This window comes from Syzygium oleosum, unplaced genomic scaffold, assembly GCF_021117445.2.
Source record: "Syzygium oleosum isolate NSW1041296 unplaced genomic scaffold, Sole_v2.1 Sole_v2.06, whole genome shotgun sequence".
Classification (NCBI taxonomy): domain Eukaryota; kingdom Viridiplantae; phylum Streptophyta; class Magnoliopsida; order Myrtales; family Myrtaceae; genus Syzygium; species Syzygium oleosum.
Genome location: NW_026607490.1, coordinates 3,854,000 through 3,877,235, shown reverse-complemented (window position 1 = coordinate 3,877,235; position 23,236 = coordinate 3,854,000). Strand labels below are relative to the sequence as shown.

Sequence of the window (23,236 nt, the reverse complement as noted above, 5' to 3'; positions counted from 1 at the left end):
ACCGGTACACTTATGACATATTTACTCTCCATTAAATTGGATGAATACTGTGAAAAATCACAAATTGGTAAATCCGTGACAAACAGAGGGGTAAAATTCAAAACTGATACACCTGTCAACTGCCACGTGTCATCCAATTCAGCAATTTAACAGTAAAATTTAACGGAAACTAACGGAGAGTAAATTTGTCACAGGTGTACCAATTTGGGATTTTGGATAAATTTGTCATATGTGTACCGGTTTAGGGTTTTTCGTGATATTAACTCTTACAATTATAAGGAAGTTGGGGAGAGCCAAGGCCCCCCCACCTTAGACACTATCCATTTGCATAAACTTAGATGCAATTGGACATACGAGCAACGGTAAGAATGTTGCTAATGACTTTGCATTTACCCAAAGTGCACACGCCGTACTTCGGAGCTTGCATTCAACTACATCCGGGGTCGGTCCAAAATTGCTCGAAGGCTCGATCGAGATCCGACGAACTCGATATTTACCGGTGCGTTCGATTTCTCTATAACCGGTGCGCGACCGCATTTACGTTACATGCGGGGCCGGTAGGGCGCGAACATTGTGCGCGAGCATGTGCAGACGTAAGTTTGAATTTGTTCATTCGAAATCCGAGTCTTAAGTTATGGTGTTTAGAAGGGAAAGAAGGAGAGGACCAGTCCACTAAACGGTGGACTTGCCTTGCCGTCGTTTGAGATGGGCTTTGTTAAAATGGGGTAAAAGGGATGTGGCCCAAGAAATAAAGAGAATTAATTTTAGGAAAAATTCCAATTAAGAATCCCAAGTAGGGTCTTTTTCTCAAAAAAGGATCCCAAGTGGACATAGTATTAAATAAGGGCCTGAAGTATCAATCAGTCTTAAATAAAGACCCGAAATGCCCAATTAGTCTCAAGTAAGAGCCTGGGTTTGCCGGCCGGTCAAATGCTCACCGGCCAGCGAGTGCGTTATTGTTCCGGCGACCAGAACAAGGGTAGTTTCGTCTTTTTCTTTTTAATTTTTTTCCTTTTTCTATTTTTTTCTTTTCCTTTTCCTTTTCTGTTTTTTTTGTCCTCTCTTCCCTCCGCTGGCCATAGCCGGGGCCAGCGGAGGCTGCCCTCGCCGATGTTGGGCGAGGGCCACCCTCGCCTGGGCTGGGCGGATGAGGGTCGCCCTCACCCGACGACGGCGAGAGTCGCCCTCGCTCGCCCAACCCAGTCAAGGGCCGCCCTCGCCTGGGTTGGGCAGGCGAGGGCGACCCTCGCCAGATCCGACGAGGGCAACCCTCGCCCTCGCCCGACACCGGTGAGGGCGGCCCTCCGCCTGAGGCCGGCGGCCTCCGTTGGTCCCTGCTATGGCCGGCGGAGGGAAGAGAGGAAAAAAAAAACAGAAAACGAAAAGGAAAAGAAAAAAACAGAAAAAGGAAAACAAAAAAAGAGAAAAAAATTAAAAAGACAAAACTACCCTTGTTCCGGTCGCCGGAACAGTAACGTGCTCGCCGGCCGGTGAGCATTTGACCGGCTGGCGAACCTAGGCCCTTACTTGAGACTAATTATGCACTTTGGGTCCTTATCTGAGACTGATTAGACACTTCAAACCCTTATTTAACACTATGTCCATTTGGAGTCTTTTTTTGAGAAAAATGCCCTACTTGGGGTCCTTAATTGGAAATTTCCCTTAATTTTAAGTGCTCCACATCAAGTATAATTTAAATTTTCAATTATAAGTAAATGTCACAGATAATGTGTTCTTACCTTTCATACTTTTATATTAATTCGAGATGATTTTTTTTGGCTTTATTTTATTTTTAATTCATTTTCTGTTAAGTTATATTAGCACGATAATTAACAGCGCTCCAAGAACGTAATTAGCCATGAATCGGGGGGCATGGCGGCAAATTAACCGCGATTAGCGACGACCAACTAATGAAGGCTAAATTTGATTATGAAAATAAGTTCAAACGTCTCCTAGATAAATCTAAAGTTTGGACTGTTTTTTTTTTTCAACTTATCATTACATGTAGATTTATAATCGTAAGGGTATTGACTAACACTACAAAATGTGCGTTTGGTTCGGCTTTTAGGGAAAGTTTTCGGAAAAATGCGAAGACCTTAAGTTAAATGGGTTTTTAAAACATAAATAGTGTTTGGTAAATCATAATTTCAAAATTCATTGAGAAATAACTAAACATAGCATGAACATAGAGGAAAAATTTCTCCATATTCAACTTGCTCGACAATTATAATTATCTACTATTTCACCACCCAATACATCAATAGCGACAATTACTTTTTAACTTGGGACCTAACCATGTCCTTAAATTGCTTCATCCCAGGCCTCGTTCGGACCTCGAGATCCCCGGGATGTAAAGCAAAGAGAGGGTATTTTCGCCTCTTGGGAAAAACAAAAATTCGGGGAGAATTGGAGGTGCGAAGCATACATAGACCATCACGTTAAAATAAGAAATGTATCCATGAAGCTCACCTTGCGGGATCGGGATAGGCCACGGAGGCCTTCATAGGAGCGAAAGCTCCCTTCTTTTAATGAGGCTACTACCTCTTAACCGAATGCCAAGGATCCAAGGGAGCCCCCGGCTTACGGTCTAACATCGTTCATTCCAAATAAATCTTGGACAGCCTCGGATCGCGTCACTCGGCACGAGTCCACTGTTTTGTACGTCGCCCGTCAATCAAAATTGAATAATAATAGAAAGAAAAAGAGCGAAGGCTCGTGAAATGTTTGACTCCACCTTCAACAACGACGGGCAACACAGGATTGCCAAAACTGTTTGTCCCCTTATATTCTTTTAGTGGAATCCCCGCCAACTTCGGCCCTTTCCCCTATTCTCTCTCTCTCGCTCTCGATCTGTCTCTCTAACATCTCTTCACTTTCACCTGCGAAATCCGGCATGCTTGGGCCATTCTGGCCGCTGTTTTCGTTTCGATCTTCCATATTTAGAAAGCTCAAACGAATCCAACGAGTCTTTGAATCAACAGCATGCCATGTTCCTTTCCCATCTTTGCCTCGTTCTCTGCAATCTTCGAAGAAGTTGGTGGGATTTCCGCCTTCTTTCGGATGTCTCGACATGTCCAGTTTCATCCTTCTAGGATCTTTGCTGTCCTTCAATATTAGTCTTCTTGCTGTTTTCCATATTGGGTCGTGAAATCTGAGGAGTTTTGCTGGGATCGAACCTCTTTGCGACCTGGAAATACGTTGAAGTCCGAAATGAGTACCTCCATGTTGTTTTTCTCCGCCGAAAAGTCCCGGAAGAAGGTGGATAATATCTGAGGTACAAATTCATGTCCCCTTTTCCGGCATGCAATTCGTTAATATGACATTTTCATGGGAAATTCTTCGACCGGAGGTGTCGCGTAGCTTGTGCAGAGTGTCGTGATGAGTAGCATTACTGACTATAAGCTCGGCGTTTGTTAGGGAAATTGACATGTTTGCAGTGGCAGTGTCGTTAGGTGAATAGAAGTTGTTTATTTAATGTATAGATAGATTCCAGGAAAAAAATTTGACGAGTTTGCGATTATTAAAATGAATGCTTTTGGGTGCAGAACAGGGTCCTGAGAAGTTCCAGGGATGCTGCAGAACATGGCGGAGCTCGAGGAGGTGCTGAGGACTTTGAGGGAGCGATTGAACGAGGCGGAGGACGAGAGAGATCAAATAGTCATTGAGCTTAGGGAGTCGCGAAAGGCCGCCGAGGAGGCGAACGCGAGGCTCGCCGAGGCCTTTGCGGCTCGGAAAGTACCGGAGATATACACGGAGCTCAACTCGGTGAAGAAATTGTTGGCAAACGCGAGCCAACAGCTGAAGGTCAAGGAGAAAGATATGGAGCCGTTGAGGGTCGAAGCCGCGAGGGCGAAGCAGCTCGAGCTCAAATTGGCGGACAGAGAGGCTGCATTGGAGAAGCTGGAAGAGGAGTTGAGCGATAAGAGAGGCGTCGAGGCTGAGGCGGATTCGCAAAGCAAGACAAGGATTCGAGAGCTAGAGGAGGAATTGAGAAACGGAAAGGAATCCGAAAGGAAGACTTTCGAGTCCTTGGTTGCCTCGACGAAGCAGCTCGAGCAAACCAAAATATCGCTTGAGGAGGCGAAGCTCGAGATTGGTTCGCTACGAGAGAAGTTGGGGAGATCCGAGGAGCAGCCGAGGCAAAATGGTAAAGTCACCAACCTCTCGAGAAATTGCTTCAAGGACAATGTTTCCGCGAAACAGACCCTTGAAAGTCTCCGGTCTGAACTTCAATCGACAAAGGAAAGTCTTTCTCGCGCCCAGGAGGGAGAGAAGAACGCCTCTTCGACGGTCCAGGACCTCCTCGACAAGATCGGCAAGCTCAAGAGTGAGTTGAAATCGGCAAACGAAGCAGAAGAGAACAGCAAGAAGGCGATGGACGATTTAGCCTTAGCGTTGAAGGAGGTGGCGATGGAGACCAATCAGGTGAAGTTGAAGCTCGACGTGACCCAAGCTGAGCTCGAGCATTGGAGAGGGGAAGCCAAAATGTCGACGGAAAAGTTGAAGAACACCGAAGACAAGTTCAAAGAACTTTTAGATGAATCAAGAAAAGAGACGGAACAATACAAGAACACTAGCGAGAGGCTGAGATTAGAGGCTGAAGAGTCGCTCCTGGCATGGAATGGGAAGGAGACAGGCTTTGTGGGATGCATCAGAAGAGCCGAGGACGAGAAGACGGCCACTCAACAGGAAAACATCAGACTCGCCGAGTCTCTCAAGGCGGCCGATAGGATGGTCAAGGGATCGAGGGAGGAAAACATCAAGCTGCGTGACATACTCAAGCAGGCGCTGAACGAAGCGAACGTCGCCAAGGAAGCGGCCAGCATTGCCCGGGCTGAGAATTCGCAGCTCAAGGACGAGATGGCCGAGAAGGACGACGCTCTGAACTTCCTCAGCCGGGAGATCGAGAGCCTCAGGATTAACGAGGCTGCCATGATGGAGAACATCACGGAGTTGAAGAAGCTGCTTTCCGAGAAGGACAGCAAAACGGACGATAAGGAGATTGCGAGGAAATCGAAGGCTTTGAGCTCAAGCACCGCCAGCGAGAAAGAACACAAAGAAGGGTCAAGACTGGGAAAGGCTTTTAGCTTCAATCTTAAGGATCTACTAGTAAACTCTAGACACAAGGACAGTAGTGATAACCTCGAGAACAGAGAGAAAGACGAGGACGACGACGATGAAGACAACCCAGAAGAGATCGATCCGCTCAAAGGGTCGATCTTTGACGTCATGGACTCTCCAGGTTCGGCCGGCCATCACAGGAAGAAGTCATCCCTGGCTTTTACGATCAATGGTGAGACGATAAATTCGGAGGATTTGGACAGTCTAGATTCGCCGCATTTCAATGACTTGGAGAGCGAAAGACTCCATAGGAGGAAGAGAGCGTTGCTTAATAGATTCACAGACATTATACGGAGACGAAGCTATGCAGAGAAGAATCAAAACTAGATTAGTCAGACCCTTCTGATGCAACTAAACCAACTTCGTCGGAATATCAAAACGATATCGAGATTGCATTATAGCCATCCTTCCTTGTAGATCAAATGTTCCTGCGAGTACGTTTCATCTGAGTTTTCGACACTTCTGACTCATCCTGTAAATATCAAGCAGTGAGCGACATTTAGCCGCCTTCGATACCTGCATCAAAGCTCTGCGACCGGAGAAACAATCCCGCACAACATCCCATCATCACGAGTCGTCTCGACACGGCGTTGCCACCTGATCATTCCTGATTGTCGCTACGACGAGGTCGTCTTGATTTGGCCAACAGAAGAAGCTTCGATTGCCAAACAAACTGCGACAATAGATAGCGTCATGGTCTCAAATTCAAACAGAAGGTGGGAAAACAATGATGATGGCGCAATTGGAGAAGAAATAGACATAAACCTTTTCGCAATTGGAGTCCATCTTCGGTCTTCGTTAGCTCCAATAGGATTTCCATTCAGTGACTTGATATGCTGCCATTCAGGGAAATCATTGGATTCTTGAAATCCTGGAGAAAATTCCTGGTGCCCGTCACAACTTGGTTTGGTAATTATGTCAAACAGGTGGCAGATAGGCGTTGGCTTAGATCGCAAGGGAGGGAGTTTTCGCTTCTTACCTTGCTGTCTAGGTTTCCGTATCTTATTGTATAACACTCTCGAAATAAAATCCGGAACGCGTCATGTCGATGCAGAGACGGGGCCGTTAAAGATTGCCCGGGGGGGCGCACGAAAGCGAGCTCGGGCCCTCGGGCTACCCCACACGTCGAAAGGACCGAAACTAAACTAGTTCGCGAACCCCGGTAGGATGTCCTAATTGGGATTCCAAGAGCTTGTAGGATATTTTACGGGGATTTTCGAGTGATCGAGATTCCGTGCCGGTATTCGTATTTTCATACTCATAAAAAACAGTGGGGGCAAACTCCTATTGGAAACCAATGTGCCACGGGCCCTATTTCCCCACCCCACCGACCACGCAAAACCACGTGATCTTCTTCACAACCACGGCTCGACAGCGGCGCACGCACTCTTTCCAGCGGGATCAGAAGAAGCCCACGTGATGCTCATGAGTCCGGGATAATCCTTTTAGTTAATTTAAGCTAATTAAACGGCCGGTTCGTTACGAGGTTAATATCGCGAAAAATCCGAAATTAGCGATGAATATGCCTTGAATTAATTTTTCGATTACCAAAAGCCCTCGACCGGTAAACTCGTGACGATTATACCTTCCGTTAAATTGGATTAAATACCACGAAAAACCAACAAACCGGTAAATTAAGGACAAACGGAGAGGCAAAACTCTAAATTGGTATACACATCAACTGCCACGTGTCATCCATTTCAGTAATTTGACGGTACATTTAACGGGAATTAATGGACGATAAATTTATCACGCATATACCGATTTTGAATTTAGGGGTAAATTCGTCGTGAGCGTATCGATTCGGAGTTTCTTTTGGCGGTATTAATGCTTAAATTAAATTAATCTAACTCCGAAAACGGATGACGACGTTGTTGTCCGACCGTGTTAGCGACCGCCGTTTCCTCGTACCCCGGCGGCCCAGCACCGCATCCCGCACTCCATTCCTTCCTCTTCCTTCTCTCTCTCTCTCTCTCTCTCTCCCTCTGGTTCGAGTATATATATTCGACCCTGCATGCTGTTCTCGCCGGAGCAGAAGAAGGATCAGCGGTGAGAGAAGAGAGAGAGAAGCTTGAGTTCTGCTGGGTCGTTTGCTGTTTCCCCTGACCGAGAGAGCGACCATGTCGTCGTCGGCCGTGCAGTTCACTTCCCACGACGGCCACGAGGACGGCGGCGGCGGCAACGGCAACGGCGGCGGCGGCGTCGAGCGGCTGGACCCCGTCGTCCTCCCCATCGATCCCAGGGCCCCGACCCTGTCCCTCCCCAGGGAGACCTTCCTCCGAGCGGCCGTCTCTCTCAAGGACCAGGTAACGACGAGTTTTGAGCCCAGCGAAAATCTGTACGGGACGGGGGGGAAAGAACGTGCCTTTTTCATCTGTCGATGAAGAAAGAAACGAAGCTTTGGAAGTTATGTTTTTTGGTGATGTTTTCATGTGAAGAGCTTGAATTTTCTTTGGTGCTCATGGGCTGGTGACTGGAATCAGGTCGTGCGGGCGACGTGGCTGGAGGGCGGCGGGGGCGATCCGACAGCGTACACGGGGCTGCTCGGCACGGCCCTCCTGTGCCTGAGGTCGTACGGGGCCACCGGCGACCGGAGCGACCTGCTGCTGTCGGCCGAGATCGTCGATGCGTGCGCCACCGCCGCGCGTGCTTCCGCGAGGTGAGTCGCGTGCAGCACTACTACTTGTTGCTATTTTCAGCCATTCTTGAATTTGCTCAAGATCGTGCAGACACGCTCCTGTGGGAAAATAGAAAGACAAAGACTGCAGAAAATTTTCGCCTGACTTTGGACAAGAAATGTCCGTCGATACTCAAATAGTGGTGAAGGAGGAGGAAGATGCTCTGTTTCTTGATTTACAGAACAACAAGAACTTCGAATGTATTGCACAGGAAGATTTCAATGGCATAAGATTTTTATAGCTAAAATCAAATTGAAGTTACTTTGGAGATAGGTGAAATAAATTAGACACGACTGCGACGAACTAATCCGAATATCGAAAATATTTATAGTGATTGCTTTGCAATTTCCCATATCTTGAAACAATGAGCAAGAGTTCCCTCATTTCTCCACCATAATGAGTTTTATGATGATCACTGTTGAATTCAATCATATATGCTTTTCCATCTATGAATCCGGGGTGATAAAAAACAAATCCTAATATCTGATATTTTCTTTTGAGCTGGGGTTTGCTTTGAAAGATATGTGCATAGATGAGTTAGGTGCTGATATTTCTGCACATGTATATCTTCTCTTCCTCCTGAGGATTTGGCTGACCGGAAGGAAAAAAAACACCAAAATGATCGATACAGGCACGTGACGTTTTTATGCGGTAAAGGAGGGGTGTACGCGGTGGGCGCGGTGGTTGCCGATCTCGCGGGGGACCATCCAAGGCGCGACTTCTTCATCAACCTCTTCCTCGAGGTATATTACCAACGCGTTAATCCAGACAGTTCATCGTTTTTCTCTCCTCGATATCTCGTCATAAAAATGTGGGGCATGTCTTTGGTAATATCTGGTTTTTGGGACCATCTTGATAAATCGCTTTCGAGGTGTACCCAAGATTGTGGAGAATCAGGACGAGCTTTGATAGCGAAGGTGTTAGAATAGTTGATGTACTAGAAAAGGGAATCGATTGTGTTTGCCAGCCTGTTTTAATATCTTCCGTCGATTGTTTTTCGCCTATTTCGTGACGAGTGTACATCAAATAATCTCCGGTAAACCTTAGACATCGGTCGGAACGAGTGTTCTCAAAATCGAATCTGAACTTGACATCAGTTATAATGTGACAGAGGATGTAGCATACTATGATAAGTGGATTGCTCTAATGGAGTCCAAATCTCTGAACCCTTCTGCCTGAGTGGGTTGTTCATTGTCCTGTCATTTACTTCCATCATCCTCATTTTTGCCATTGATGCAGGTGGCACAAGAGAGGGCTCTCCCGGTTGGACCCGAGGAGGGTGGTTTCGGGATGTCGTACGACCTTCTCTACGGCCGAGCCGGTTTCTTGTGGGCGGCTCTGTTTCTGAACAAGAACCTGGGACGGGAGATGGTGTCGAACGATCTTCTGATGCCTATCGTCGATGCCGTGTTGGCTGGGGGCAGGGCCGGTGCGTCTGATATCGCATCGTGCCCCTTGATGTACAGATGGCACGGGACCCGGTACTTGGGCGCGGCCAACGGCCTCGCTGGAATCTTGCAAGTGTTGCTTCACTTTCCTCTCTGCGAAGAGTACATCGAGGATGTTAAGGGGACTTTGAGGTATATGATGAACAAGAGGTTTCCGCACAGCGGGAATTACCCCTCGAGCGAAGGGAACCCGAGGGACAAGCTGGTTCAGTGGTCTCACGGCGCGACGGGCATGGCCATCACTCTATGCAAGGCATCACAGGTTAGTAGCATTTTCGCCGAAACTAGCTCTTTTGACGATATCGGTAAACTTGCTTATGTCAGTATATAATCAATGGCTTCAGTTCACTTGGAACATATTTACTATGTATTTGCACAAATCAGTCTGAACACGAATCGTAATCGATCCGAATTCGACGTGCTTGAACAACTGAATATGGCGTTTCATAAAGCAATTATGCCCTAAGAAATTAGGTGAAGAACGGAGTTTGTGAAGAGGCTGTCGATTGATATAATGCAACTCCTTTGGGTCTCTCTCTACAGATGTTTCCACATGACAGAGAGTTCCGCGACGCTGCGATAGAGGCAGGGGAAGTCGTGTGGAAGAACGGGCTCGTGAAGAAAGCGGGGCTCGCCGACGGGATTTCCGGGAACGCGTACGCCTTCCTCTCGCTTTATCGGCTGACGGGGGAGCGAATCTACGAGGACAGAGCCAGGGCGTTCGCGATCTTCCTCTACCACAATGCGAACAAGCCCGTCAGCACGGGGCACGGGCACGCCGCGGACTATGCCTTCTCGCTTTACCAAGGGCTCGCCGGAGCGGCTTGCCTCTGGTTCGATCTCGTCGATGCGGAGAACTCCAGATTCCCGGGGTACGAGATATAAGGGAAGGGATGCTAAGGAAGAATAGTATATAGCTCTCTCGTGTACATACTAAAGAGAGGTATGCCGTTGGAAATCGGTGAATCATAATACGCCGTTGCTCTGTATTGCTACTGTCAATATGTAAGACTTGCGACCTGATAATTCCACGTGCAGAGATCAGTCGTTTGTTAAGGCAAGAAATTGATGTCCAAAAGACATGGGTCGGACGGTCATCCTCTATGTTTTAGCGTAGAATATACAAATAGACCTGCCAAACGGGTGGATTGAGTTTGGGTTAGGGTCGAAAATGGTCGGACCCAAGTTGACCAATTTAATCGGTTTTGACCCCTTTTAATACAATATAATAACCCAACTCATATCCAACATATACCAAACCCGACGCATATTGCTAAAATAATTTTATATTTAACCTAATATAGGAAAATTCATACCAAAACTAAGGTGAAAGCATGGAGGGAGTGAGCGCGAGATCGAGTGATGGCAAGAGAGAGTGAAGAAGAGAGTTGGGTCTAAGTAACTTGTGTAAATTGTAAACTCATTTTTTATCCATGTTAAACAATTTATGATCCATATAGTTTGGTCTAAACATGTTTATGACTCATATATTTAATAAATTAATCTATATAACAACTCACCCAATCAAATATGGATTGAGAAAATATGTTTATGACCCATTGAGACAGATTTACAAACAAACAGATGGGAAATTGTAAATCAAGTTTATGCTGGAGCGTTGTGTCCATCATTGCCAATAGCAACCGGTCTACTACACAAGAAATTGCGGCACGCGTTCAACGCGAGCACGTGCTCGATACATGTTAATCCCAGTTCGTTCGTGGCCCATTTTAGAAAGAAATAGAATAGAGGGTGTCGGGCGATGCGCACTGAATTCTATAAGATCAGAGCTTCTCATTTTCTCGTCAAACGTTTCGGCACGATCCGATGTTAGAGAGATTAAAGTCATAAAAGTACAATCAAGTCCTAAAATTTAAAAAAGTACAATTAAGTCCTAAAACTTATCATAAAAGTGCAATCAAGTTCTAAAACTTTTAAAAAGTACAATCAAGCCTTAAAACTCATCACAAAAGTGCAATCGAATCCTAAAATTTTTAAAAAATTACAATTATGATTTAAAATTTATCATGAAAGTATAATCGAATTCTAAAATTTTGGACCGTTACCTCCCCGAGGACCATCCACATTCTTTGATTCTCCAAGCCCCACTATTCTTTGTCCAGCGCACATCATTGTCGAGCAGACGTGCGATGTCGTCTTTCGAGAAATATTGATGTTTACTGGTGCGGATCGCGTGCACGCTTTCCCGCTTGTGGGACGATCTTTTCCCGGCGAACGACCCCGAAAACAGAGGGAATCCCTCCACGCCAATCATGGTGGCGCCCACCCTCAGCTGGGTAGCAGCATGTCAACTTCTCTAATTATTCTCCCCCGTCTCCTCCCCGTCCACGTATTCCCAGAACAAGACACGAAATGGATGTGACGTGTCGTTAGCCCATGATCCATATATCATCCAATCGAAACGCATTTCAAAACGTGTAATTATAGTTTGGCGAGAAGACTGTTCAAAAAGTCCTAAATTTTAATCTACGGAAGCTAATTCGGTGTTAAATTTTTTAATTGTGTCCATTTAGTTCTAAATCTTTTGATGATTTGCTGATTTACTCCTAAACCTTTTGACGATTTGCCAATGTAGTCCTTTCGGCCAAATATCCGAATAATAGGTTCGGGACTAAATTAAAAAGTCTTCAAAAGGTTTATGACTAAATTGACAGAAGAAAGGTTTAGGATTGAATTAGCCTCCATACAATATATTTAAGACTTATTGGACAATTATCGCATAATGGCTGCTGCTAACATTATTAGCCTCTTTAACAATTGAAGGTTTTCGGAATTATGCATGTGGTCAAGGCATTGCTGGCAGTACTAACACATGTTGCAATCCAAAGAGTTGGCGATGGAAGTCGAATTTCAGTTAAGGATGGCATATATGTAGCTATTTCACTTTTGATTACAAATCTTGCACAAATTGTTAAACTAATTGGTGAACCTAGTGAAAACATGAATTAGTCGTGCGAAGGAAATAAGTTTGTTGACGAATTTTCGTGAGAGATACTTCGTCAGAGAATACATCCCCGTCTTCGAGTTACCCTTTTCCTTTATCTGTAAAAGGGCGAGGTCACATGCGATCACTGTTAGCGACTTCTTCTGGGCGTTATTATAAGAGTCCTACACTCGCCACGGGGTATTCAATTCGAGCCATAATACTCCGCAATCACCCGCCACCTGAAGGTTTGTGATGCAGCCAGGAAGTTTATCTGCACAAAATATTGCGCAGTTACGTAACGCAGCACAGACAGTTCAAAAGTGCGCTAACGGACCATTCACAAGTGCGATCACGATACGAGTCAAACTCACGATCTCATGGAAGATGGGTACTTACGTAATCACTAAGTTAATCACTTTGGTGGTCTTCAATATCCTTGGGAAAAACACACAATTTAAAATTCGCCACATCATTATCCAAGACGAAAATTAACATATCCATAATCCATGGGTGAGAACAAAGCGCGTCTCCTTCAAAGATTATAAAAAAAGGAGCAGATAAAGATTGAGTGATCTTAGATATTATTAAGATTATAAAAAAAATCGATATATAAAGTAATGTCACAAATTTCAATAGATGTTTAAACAATCCAATAAAAATGAGGAAATTTTTTTAAAAAGTCTTAAACTTATTGTACATATGGTAATTCTGAAAATTTTTAAAAAATGCAAAAGATTGTCCGGGTCAACGTCAATCGTGCTACGTAAAACGACTGGCGTCCAAGTCAACGATTTGTTGCTAAAATTAATCGAAAGGACTAACTTGGCAAATTGTCAAAATGTTTAGGACTAAATTGGTCAAATTGAAAAGTGTAGGACTGAATTGCCATTCGTATAAATGGGAAAATTACCAAAATAGTCCTAAGCATATTGTATGGATGTTAATTCAATCCTACCTTTCAATTCTGTCAATTGAGTCCTAAACATTTTGATAATTTGCCAATATAGCCATTCTGGCCAATTTTTGCTGGAAATTGCCGACGTGAACGCCGGCAACCTTACGTTTCATGGCTGGCGTCGGACTTGGTAGAAAAAAAGGAAAAGAAAACAAAAGAAAAAAGAAAAAAGAAAATATAAATATATAAAAAATTTAGTAGAGCCGACCATGAATCCTCAAGTCATCTAATAAATGACCAAGACAAGTATCGGTTTTATTTGCAATAAAGGATGATCTCCGGCAAAATCCATCATTGGTTTGAAAAATGAGTATGAAGTTTACGGGGACCACTGACAAATATTTTAAAAATTTAAACTGTTAGATGATGCCGTGGATAATCTAACAATATGGGATTCAGAACTTCCGTTCATACAAGTATAATTACCTACCTACCTTTTCTTTTGGAAAACGAGATCTTACTTGGGCGTGTTTTTGTTTCGTGAAAAATGAATAATAAAATAAAATATTTTCCATGGAAATCATTTTCAAGGAAAATAGCTAGTTTTAATTTGTTTGGTAGTTTAGGTCATTTTCTCTCGATCCGATCTTCTTATTTTTAGTCCATGGAAATCGTTTTTCCAGAGATCAACTAAATTTCGGATATTCAAATATCGAAAAGTCGACAATTTCCTGAAAACATTTTTTTTTTTGAACTCACTCAACGGATCATTTCAAGCCAAATGGCAATCGAATGAAGGTTCCTTCCAGTTGAGGGCCAAAGCCAAGAAGATAACAGCAATTCAAGGCTCTGTTTTTATTTCGCAAATAATTTAGCCCAACCAAGATCAATCACTGCGCCTAACAACATGCTAAATTTTGTTAAAGATCCATCTTTTCCTTTATCTAATCTTCGTTTTCCGCCGGATAATTAACGAGAAATGATTGACCAAAATCGAACCTGTGGGCCACGCCTCAAAAAGCAATGAGAAAAGGAAAAAGGCGAGAAGGAAAATCGTGGGTGCGTCGTCCCCGATGTCCACTTGTTTCAGTTCAACTTCAGCTCGAATTCCTAGCCTCTCCTCTTGCGCCACGTCGCCGTCCTTCCCCATTCCCTCTGTGTCCTGTGTCCTCTGTCTCCCTCGCTCTTCTCCTCTCCAGAGCTGCCCGCCTGCTCTGTTCTTTCGTCCCCTGCCTCACGCCCAGCCAAGAATCGATCCCGCCGTTGAGAAAAGGAAGCAGCTCTTCGCACGCAAAAGCTATAAACCCCGATCAAGAAAGCCGGTCGCTTGTCCGAAGAAGACGTCGTCGGTGATTGGACGGGCGCGCCCTGAACTGGGAACTGCGGGGTTTCTTGGTTTGGGTGTCTGAAAGCTCTTCGGGCATCGATCGTCCGCTGAAAGGCTTGTGCTGCGGCAGAGAGGGGAGGAGGAAGGAGGAGGAGGTATGGATCGTTACGAGATACTGAAAGGTATTGGGTCGGGAAATTTCGGGGTCGCCAAGCTCGTGAGGGACAGATGGAGTGGCGAGCTCTTCGCTGTTAAATACATTGAAAGAGGCCAGAAGGTAGTCTTTCTCTTTCCCAACCCCTGGTCCGTCTTTATTTGTTGTTGGGTCTTTTCTAGTTGTCATGACTTTGTTTGTCTTGCCTGTTTGACTGTCACCCGTGTCTCGTGATTGCAGCACTTTTGGGCGCTGTTACTAGTTCTGCGGAAATTCTGTTTCTTGTCGGTGTTTTCTTGGAAAAACAGAGGCTTTTTGTAAGGGTTGGGTTTGAGGTTTCTTTTTTATTGGTTGCAGATCGATCAGCACGTGCAGAGGGAGATTATGAACCACCGGTCCCTTAAGCATCCGAATATAATTAGATTTAAGGAGGTAATTTTTGCTAAGTTTAGCAGGTTTAAAGTCTTGCGTCCTGTACTTCTTCTTGTGTTGAAGAAATGCATGCGAGAATGAGGATGAGGGCGTTTTTGAAGTTAATGTAGTTGATGGATCGGAATAGGATCACATCCAGAGAGTAACTTTAAAGGGGACCTGAAAAACTGAGAAGCAAGTTTGACTTTTTTCCCCTTTCTTCTGAATAATGTTAGGTGTATTGAGATTGATTAGCAAAATCGGTGTTCTAATCGTCTGGATGCTCACTTGCATTCTGTCACGTCTTCTTGCCCTCGGTTTAGCTGGTAGACGTTGCCCCTTTTGGCTCGTCCTCTGAACAGTCCGATCTGTGCTATTTCTACAAATCACTTGTTTCCCACTTACTGACAGAAATTAAAGATGTGAACTCGCTAGACATGGGGTGGCGAGGATAGTTTAGTATTTCGATTGCATTTTGATGGCAGTACACGTGTTTTACACCACGCGATTTCTCTAATGAGTAGTTTACCCAAGGCATTGGTAGTTGAAATCCAAATGCACATCAATCTGAAAGAGAGACTGGTTATGAGGTGGTGACTCTTAGATGATGGCGATTAAGTGCTTGCTCCTGCAAGATTTGTGAACGTAGAAGACCAATGACCTGGCCATATTCTTATGTGACTGGTGAAGGCAGCTGCAAAAAAGTTTCCTTGCTGTACTATAATTTTTAGGATTCAAGAATCAAAATTTGGAACAATTTGGTTTTGCGAAGCAGCTGGACAACAGCGGATTCGTATGCTGTTTCCTCTTGTCAAGAGCTCATGAACTTGGAACTTTTACGGAAGTGAGTATTGTTTTGCAGGTCTTGCTCACACCAACTCATCTGGCCATCGTCATGGAATATGCTGCGGGTGGCGAATTATTTGAAAGAATTTGTAATGCCGGTAGATTCAGCGAGGATGAGGTATTTCGAAAAAGACAAAAAAACATCTCTGAGATGTCTGTCGCGTGTCGTTTTTAGTTTCATCTTCTTCTAAATCCGTTGAGTGTTTTCACTTTCTCGCTTCTGGCAAAGATGGTCGCTTCAAAATTCAAACGGCACCGTTAAGTACTTAATTCTGTCTCTGAAGCTCTCTTTTGTCTCTGTGTTAGGCAAGATTTTTCTATCAGCAGCTCATATCAGGAGTCAGTTACTGCCATTCAATGGTAACAGTTCTCTTTCATTCCAAGTCATTAAATGCGATTTTCATCGTAATTTCTCAATCTGCATCAGCTATTGTAGCTGAATGTCTGACAATACTGTATAAAATTCGTCTTGTCGCAGCAAATTTGCCATAGGGATCTCAAGCTGGAAAACACTCTGCTTGATGGGAGCACGGCACCGCGCCTTAAAATATGTGATTTCGGCTACTCAAAGGCAACATTTTGCTGATGAATTTATGTGGTTCTTCTTGGGTAATTGCTGTATTTTATCGTTGCTGACTGCTCTGTCTCGCTTGTAGTCATCAGTATTGCATTCTCAACCTAAATCGACAGTGGGGACGCCGGCCTATATAGCACCTGAGGTTTTGTCGACAAAAGAATATGATGGGAAGGTATAATCGAATCTCTCCTCATTCCTCCTCCTCTTATTTTCCTTTTTGAAAATTTTTGGCCAACTGTAGGACCCTAGTTAGGTGACCTAATTGTCCTCTGTTGATTAAGCATAGTTTCTCTTTGATTATTGTAGATTGCAGATGTTTGGTCTTGTGGGGTTACCTTGTATGTCATGCTGGTCGGGGCTTATCCTTTCGAAGATCCAGACGATCCAAAGAACTTCAGAAAGACAATTCAGGTTTACGTCCATCATCTATGTTCAAAAGTCACCGATATCTTCAAGTACTATTCACTCTTTTAGGCTTGACCTTAAAAAATGAGCAATGGCTTGATGCAGAGAATACTCAGCGTCCACTACTCAATCCCGGATTATGTGCGTGTCTCCATTGAATGTAAACATCTCCTGTCTCGAATTTTCGTAGCCAACCCTGAAAAGGTAATCACTTTCACGAGAGTTCAATCTGGAGTATCTTCTTTAGTTTCGTTAGTGGTTCTTTCTTTTCGGATTGCTGCACTGAAGGCCAGCTTGAGCAAGATCATCGATGAGCTAATGATGACCTCAATTCGATTACAAATGTACTAATTTGCGATGTTGCCTTGCGGAACAGAGAATAACAATACCTGAGATTAAAAGGCATCCATGGTTCCTGAACAACTTGCCTGTGGAATTCATGGAGGATGGGAAAGGCCTCTTGCAAACCGACGGACCGAACGATTCAAAGCAGAGCGAGGATGAAATATTGGCCATAATTCAGGATGCGCGAAAACCGGCGGAAATCCCGAAACTCAGTGGGATTCTAGTCGGAGGGAGCATGGATCTCGATGACTTGGAAACTGATGCAGATATAGATGATATCGAGACCAGCGGCGACTTTGTCTGTGCACTGTGACAGCAATGCAACCATATTCAATTACGATCGGCTCACGAAAAAAAAAAATCCGTATTTTACTAGTGAGGCATACATATAGTGGTCTTGGGTCGATGTTAATAGTCATGAGGAAGCTGCTTTTGAAGGGACTGTGAGGGAAACACACTTGGGTTTGGGCTAAAGGGGTGGTTTGATCCAAAATAGTAGGCTAATGCCGCCTCCTGGCTGTGTAATTTATGAAGCTGAAAAGAACACACTGAGGAGACTTTCTGTGAAGTTCATGGACTAGTAAGAGGATGCACAGTGTTACTTGATTTCATAAAGAAAGGATATTGAGATGCATTGAGCACGTATAAAATGTTTGGAACCTGAAGTTTTTCCTCTACTTCGATTTTGGACTTACCAATTTCCTGAAAAAAAATTATGTCCTCCAGCGATAATTCAGGAATTGTCGTCCGGTTGATCGATTGGACCCCCTCAATGCTAAATTTTGAGGGACAAGCAATAGCACAATCAAAATCTGATCTTAACCTTTTTTATTTATCCAAAAAGAACCTCAACTTTAGATCGAGTTTCAAATTTACTTTGAATTAATTCAGCAACTTTAACTCTAGCTCCATATCTGCCTGTGTTAGCCCTCCGCCCATTATCATTGTTAGTCATCCTTAATTTTTCTAATTTTCATATGAAGGAATGATTTCGTTTTGGAGATAATTTTTCACGTCACCTTACTGATGTGGATTTCTTATCAACATAAAAATGCCACGCCAAACAACTAACGGCGATTTTTGGACAAGGATCAACGAGAACAGATTTGGGATCGGAGTTAAAGTTGGTGATTTTCTTTAAATAAAAAAAAGTTCGGTACATATTTGGAACTGTACATAAAGTTTAGAATTTTTTTCGAGATAAAAATAGTTCGGGACAGAATTGAGATTGGTTGTAGAGTTTGTTTTCATAAGGAGCGGACACTGTAGTCAACTTACCAATTGCATCAATTCTGTCTTTTCAATCCAGCAATGGCAACACTTTTTAGTCAGATTCTTTGTCTTCAATTAATTGCAAGAAAACATACAGACTACTTCTTGTTTGTGTCTCTGCTTGCGAAACTGTTTGTTTCATCGCCAGGTCAAATCTTTATACGAATGTTCTCGTCATGAAACGAAATTGCATAATCAAACCCTTCATTCAAGATTCCAGCAAGACGTCCACCGGCCGGCTGTTCACCACCCTGCAGTTCCTCCTGATCTCGCCGGGCCGGTCCGACACCAGATCCCCCATCTTTATCATCCCTTCGATGAAAGCCCTGAAGAACTCGTCCTGGTCTCTGCTGAACTTCCTCACGTACGCCCTCGTCCGCGGAGACGTGAACAACGTCTGGTCCGAGTTCAGGAACCCTCTGCCCGCGACCAAGTCCTTGAAGTACTGGTTATCGAACGTCCGTGGCGTGGAGTCCAGATCTCCGGTCACGTTCTCGTCGCAGCCCCGTGGGCAGAGCTCGTAGAGCTTGTCTCGGAATCCCGGGTTGATTGCGGGGTCGGGCTTGCCGGTCCCCGACTGGTTGTAGAGCCGGAACATGATCGAGAAGCACCGGGCCTGGCCGATGGAGTGAGACCCGGAAAGGGCCACCAGGTCCCTGATGGAGAGGTTGTACCTGGCGAAGAGATCGATGAGGAAGCTCGCGTTGGCCCTCGGGCTCGGCATTATGTCGTTTGAGTCCTCCTGGCTGGCCGTCAGGCTGTCCATCCTCCCCAGCTTCACTTCCCAATCCGGCCCACCGGTCTAAACCATGTTTCTCATTACATCAGAACTCAGAATGAAAGTTGATTGTCCCGTTCCTAGGCTAAGGATTCCCCCTTTTCCCCCTGGTCCTACCTTAGGACTAAATCGGCGAAATTGATTTGATTTCGGATTTGCAGGGCTGAAACAGAGTCAGCCTGCAATCTCGAGCCTGTCTAGGAACAGGGACCCGAACTAGAAGAAGGGACCATTTACTAAATATGGTGGCCACTACCGCCCAGACTCTATATAATTATTATTCTGCAGTTCCACCATTTATAGAAAAAATTCCGTCTTTTTGCATGTCCTATTGATGAAGCTCCGACCCCATTCAGAATATTATTCATCAAATCAAAAGAATAAATACTTTAATATCTCCAATGTCTTTTCCCTTTCATCTCACATTATAATTTTTCAAGATTGCCATTGCACTGTCTACATTAATACGACCATGGCAAAATTTGTCCGTGGAATGATGCTAGTGTTGTTTACTGACGTGCTCTGTCATTGGTAAAGAGGAAGAGATTTGTTTAACTCACCAGGGCGACCGCGTCCCGGGCGGCCATGACGACGACGTCGGCGCAGGAGACGACGCCGGGGCAGGCCCTCTCCAACGCGTCCTTGGCCTCGTCGATGACTTCGAACGACCGCAGCGAGTTGATGTTGGACAGAGCCTCTTTCTCTCCGACCATGGTGGGCGTGTCGTCCAGAAGCAGAGACCCATCGCAACCCTTTTGGTGGAAAAAACGTAAGAGCAACGAAACCATGTCAGATTCAAACACCCCACAAAAGTATGAAACAAAAAAGGAGATTGGCCCGGAGAAGATGAAATGATTCAGAAGGTTCGTGACGGCTCGGCGTTTTACGTTGACAAAGCAGTCGTGGAACTGGAAGCGCATGACGGAGGCGACGCTCCGGGGCTCCCAGATCAGGGCCTTCTTCATCACCTCCCTCACCACGGCTTCGGCTGTCGGGCACGTCTCCGCGTAGTAACCGGGCTGGAGCTCCACGGCCATGGCCGTTTGCAGGAGGAGGAGGAGGAGGAGGAGGAGGAGGGAAAGGACAGACAAGGCAGGGCTCATCTTGCTCTCTACCCTTTGTTCCAACGATTCTTGTGGAGGCACAGAGAGAATTGAATTGAATTGGAGAGATGGACGGCTTGATCTATGACGCTTCAGTTTGTCCCTGGCCTCTTCTGCTTCTTGGGTGAAGACATTTATGGATATTTTATAGCCCTTGTGGCATTGGGAAAAGGACTGACATGCTGACTTTTGACCTGCTGACTTATCATCATGGGTGGTGGTATCAAACATAAATTTTTTTTTAGGTATCCTTAAGATTAACGCATTTCTTTAAATTACTCTATAAGTACAATGGAATCATCCAAATTTGATTTTTTGTGCGGTCTATAGTTTTAAGTATGTTGCTCAAAAAGCATTTGCTAAATTTAATGCACTCAACAGGAAGTTCTCGATACGTCGAGAGAACTTTGAATTATTGAGAAAAAACCGAATGAGACATAATGAGAATCTGGCCAACTTCAAGAAAACACGGGTATCATCTTATTGGGCCAACTTTATAATATTTCGACAACGACATGAAATGACACGAATATAACGATACCGTGCGATTTCTCTACACATGTCGAGAAAGAGTTACTTTTTTTTTGGTCGGTCATCCTCTATCTTTTACTCACGATACACACTCAGACTTGCGCTCCACCTCTTACAGGGCGTGGGCGTCGAAACTCACATCTTAAATTACGCGGCCCCACTCCTCCCCCCTGCGAAGGTGGGGATTCGAACTCCCCACCTCCCTCTTCTCAAGTGAAAAGGGTGGCCACTAGGATAAACCCCCGGTGGTTGAGAAAGAGTTACTTGAAGGGGGAGAAATTGAAAGCTTTTTTGTCGGCTCGATTTACTTCCAAGAACTTTTCTTGGTTTCGCTACGCACGCGTCGATGATACGATACTTTGGTCGGCGAGTTTCTCGGGGGTAAATGAAAATCAGGTGCCGGTCGAGATAATTCAAGTATCGAAAAGGCGTCGTATCTGCCCGAAAACTATCTACATCGAAAGGGCGAAATTATTTGACGTTTTTGGAGAGCATATCAGATGTAAGAGACGACAGCTATGGTGGGGGACGGTTTTTTCTTTACAAAGCAACTTCGAGTCATCCAATTGGGAGGGGATGTTGCAACCATAATAGGAGGCAAAGGTTAAGGCCACTTGGGATTGAGGGCGATGTGCAACCGAAAGCGAAGTGTCAAGAAGTGAAATGGAGAGAGTTATCAGCTTCTGCTTCTTCGTCTGCGTGAGGTGAACGATAGCGACAGCCACGTTGCAAGTCGGCGGTTGGTGGGGGGGACGACGAAAAATCACCGTCCCTTTTGAGTCGTGGATGTACCTGCGAAAATTCAACTTTCCCAAAAACGTAAAAGAGAATGACATAAATAGTAATTAAACTCTAACACGGCATATAATGTCGTCCCGGAATTTTTAATTTGTTCGATGTGGCTTTTGAACTTTAGCCTGATATGTAATGTCGTCTCTGAACTTTTAATTTGTTCAATCTAATCTCTGAACTGTATGGAAATATTCAATATTGTCCATAAACTTAAATGAACAGAATATCAATATTGAACATTTTCATATTATTCATAAACTAGATTCAACGTGTACAAAAAGTTTGTGGACCACATCGAACAAATTAAAAGTTCGAGACAGCATTACATATTAAGTTAAAGTTTGGGGACTATTTAAGTAATCACCAAAAGAAAAATTGAAGGCCTTAATTGCTCCTCCTCAAAAAAAGGAAAAAATTAAATGTTTCGAGTTTGACCTGAACTTTTCCAAATGTATCCACGATTTTCCGCCATTAGATATTTGCTTAAGTGTTAAGGCTATGTGACAAACAATAAAAGTTGCTAATTCCATCTGTTTGTGTGGCGTTTGATGTTACCAACAACAACCCTCATTAAATGTGAACTTTACCATTTCCACTATAAAACGAAAATTTTTGGGAAAATCACTCAAAGCCCTCTTTTAACTTTGAGAAGATATTGGTTTATTATGTTTTCCTTTGTGATATTTTTGTGTTAATATGTACAATGCACATGTCTTTTAAGAGGTAAATGTGTATTTTTCCATCTCATTTTTAAAAGAAATCTCCTTTTTTTTCACCCTTAATTTCTGTAAAAAAAAAATTAAAGAAATAAATTGACCTAGATATTGATATTAGAAATAAATAAATATTAAAAATAATATTTAAAAATAAAAATTGATGAAAGTATAGATTCACTAACAAGATATTTTATGGGCAAAAAACACAATTAAGTAAAAATTAACAAGGACTTAATAACAGAAGGGGCAAACAAAAAATAGGATCCTCATTATGTATCTTTAAAAGGTTAATTAATAAAAAATAATCATTAATTTGTAAAGATATTTTAAAAAATCAGCAATTAATTATAAAAGAGAAATTTCCCTAAAAAAATGAGATGAAAATATACTTTTACAATTGAGCCCCTTAAAAGTCACGTCCATTATGGAAAAAACAACGGAGGATTAACGACAGTAACATAATTAAAATTCAAGGATGCGGTATTATGTGAAGGTTGAAATTTTCAAGGGAAACATGTAACGGTTTAGATTGTTGACAAGCCGATATGGTAATATTTATTGTGTTGATTATAAAATCACTTTATCTTAATTGTTTTCTTTGTCAAACATTATTTAAATTGTTGACAAGCCTATATTTCATTGCTTTATGTTATTACTGGCAGATAGGACTAATGATACAAATGGCTCCTAAACTTTAGATCGAAGTGCAATGACGTTCATGAACTTTTAATTTGTTCAATATAGCCATGAACTTTAGCTTAATATATAATGTCGTCGCTGAATTTTTAATTTGTTCAATGTGGACTTTGAACTTTTGTTAAATGTTTAATCTAGTTCTTACACTATATAAAAATATACACTTTGTTCTTTCATTAATTCAAGTTCAGAGA

General features: G+C 43.6%; 4 protein-coding genes across 4 annotated transcripts; 3 read left to right on the top strand and 1 right to left on the bottom strand.

The window, feature by feature from the left end:
• Positions 1 to 2,895: 2,895 nt before the first annotated feature.
• LOC115683075 (putative WEB family protein At1g65010, chloroplastic) lies at positions 2,896 to 5,521 on the top strand. The gene is made up of 2 exons (XM_030607487.2): positions 2,896 to 3,274; positions 3,546 to 5,521. Exon 2 carries the CDS (start codon positions 3,571 to 3,573, stop codon positions 5,446 to 5,448), a length of 1,878 nt encoding a protein of 625 aa, XP_030463347.2. The 5' UTR covers positions 2,896 to 3,274; positions 3,546 to 3,570; the 3' UTR covers positions 5,449 to 5,521.
• A 1,601-nt stretch (positions 5,522 to 7,122) lies between these two features.
• LOC115683077 (lanC-like protein GCL1) lies at positions 7,123 to 10,293 on the top strand. Its single transcript, XM_030607489.2, has 5 exons — positions 7,123 to 7,427; positions 7,605 to 7,780; positions 8,431 to 8,542; positions 9,039 to 9,509; positions 9,791 to 10,293. The coding sequence occupies exons 1-5, from the start codon at positions 7,242 to 7,244 to the stop codon at positions 10,130 to 10,132; spliced, it is 1,287 nt and encodes a 428-aa protein (XP_030463349.2). The 5' UTR covers positions 7,123 to 7,241; the 3' UTR covers positions 10,133 to 10,293.
• A 3,955-nt stretch (positions 10,294 to 14,248) lies between these two features.
• LOC115683071 (serine/threonine-protein kinase SAPK2) lies at positions 14,249 to 17,831 on the top strand. Its single transcript, XM_030607481.2, has 9 exons — positions 14,249 to 14,693; positions 14,928 to 15,002; positions 15,844 to 15,945; positions 16,134 to 16,187; positions 16,306 to 16,398; positions 16,484 to 16,576; positions 16,711 to 16,815; positions 16,915 to 17,013; positions 17,186 to 17,831. Exons 1-9 carry the CDS (start codon positions 14,574 to 14,576, stop codon positions 17,465 to 17,467), a joined length of 1,023 nt encoding a protein of 340 aa, XP_030463341.1. The 5' UTR covers positions 14,249 to 14,573; the 3' UTR covers positions 17,468 to 17,831.
• Positions 17,832 to 18,266: 435 nt separating this feature from the next.
• LOC115682959 (peroxidase 17) lies at positions 18,267 to 20,435 on the bottom strand. The gene is made up of 3 exons (XM_030607326.2): positions 20,092 to 20,435; positions 19,765 to 19,956; positions 18,267 to 19,228 (listed from the first exon to the last, which is right to left on the bottom strand). Exons 1-3 carry the CDS (start codon positions 20,305 to 20,307, stop codon positions 18,635 to 18,637), a joined length of 1,002 nt encoding a protein of 333 aa, XP_030463186.2. The 5' UTR covers positions 20,308 to 20,435; the 3' UTR covers positions 18,267 to 18,634.
• Positions 20,436 to 23,236: the final 2,801 nt, after the last annotated feature.

Bases quoted from the DNA above. Each gene is read 5' to 3' on its own strand.
- LOC115683075 (XM_030607487.2), top strand. From the start codon at position 3,571: ATGCTGCAGAACATGGCGGAGCTCGAGGAGGTGCTGAGGACTTTGAGG.
- LOC115683077 (XM_030607489.2), top strand. From the start codon at position 7,242: ATGTCGTCGTCGGCCGTGCAGTTCACTTCCCACGACGGCCACGAGGAC. The intron at 7,781-8,430 runs GTGAGTCGCGTG...TGATCGATACAG, and splicing joins GCCGCGCGTGCTTCCGCGAG to GCACGTGACGTTTTTATGCG. The intron at 8,543-9,038 runs GTATATTACCAA...CCATTGATGCAG, and splicing joins TCATCAACCTCTTCCTCGAG to GTGGCACAAGAGAGGGCTCT.
- LOC115683071 (XM_030607481.2), top strand. From the start codon at position 14,574: ATGGATCGTTACGAGATACTGAAAGGTATTGGGTCGGGAAATTTCGGG. The intron at 15,946-16,133 runs GTATTTCGAAAA...TCTCTGTGTTAG, and splicing joins GTAGATTCAGCGAGGATGAG to GCAAGATTTTTCTATCAGCA. The intron at 16,399-16,483 runs GCAACATTTTGC...TCTCGCTTGTAG, and splicing joins GTGATTTCGGCTACTCAAAG to TCATCAGTATTGCATTCTCA.
- LOC115682959 (XM_030607326.2), bottom strand. From the start codon at position 20,307: ATGAGCCCTGCCTTGTCTGTCCTTTCCCTCCTCCTCCTCCTCCTCCTC. The intron at 19,957-20,091 runs GTAAAACGCCGA...TTCCACCAAAAG, and splicing joins TCCACGACTGCTTTGTCAAC to GGTTGCGATGGGTCTCTGCT. The intron at 19,229-19,764 runs GTGAGTTAAACA...AACATGGTTTAG, and splicing joins CCCGGGACGCGGTCGCCCTG to ACCGGTGGGCCGGATTGGGA.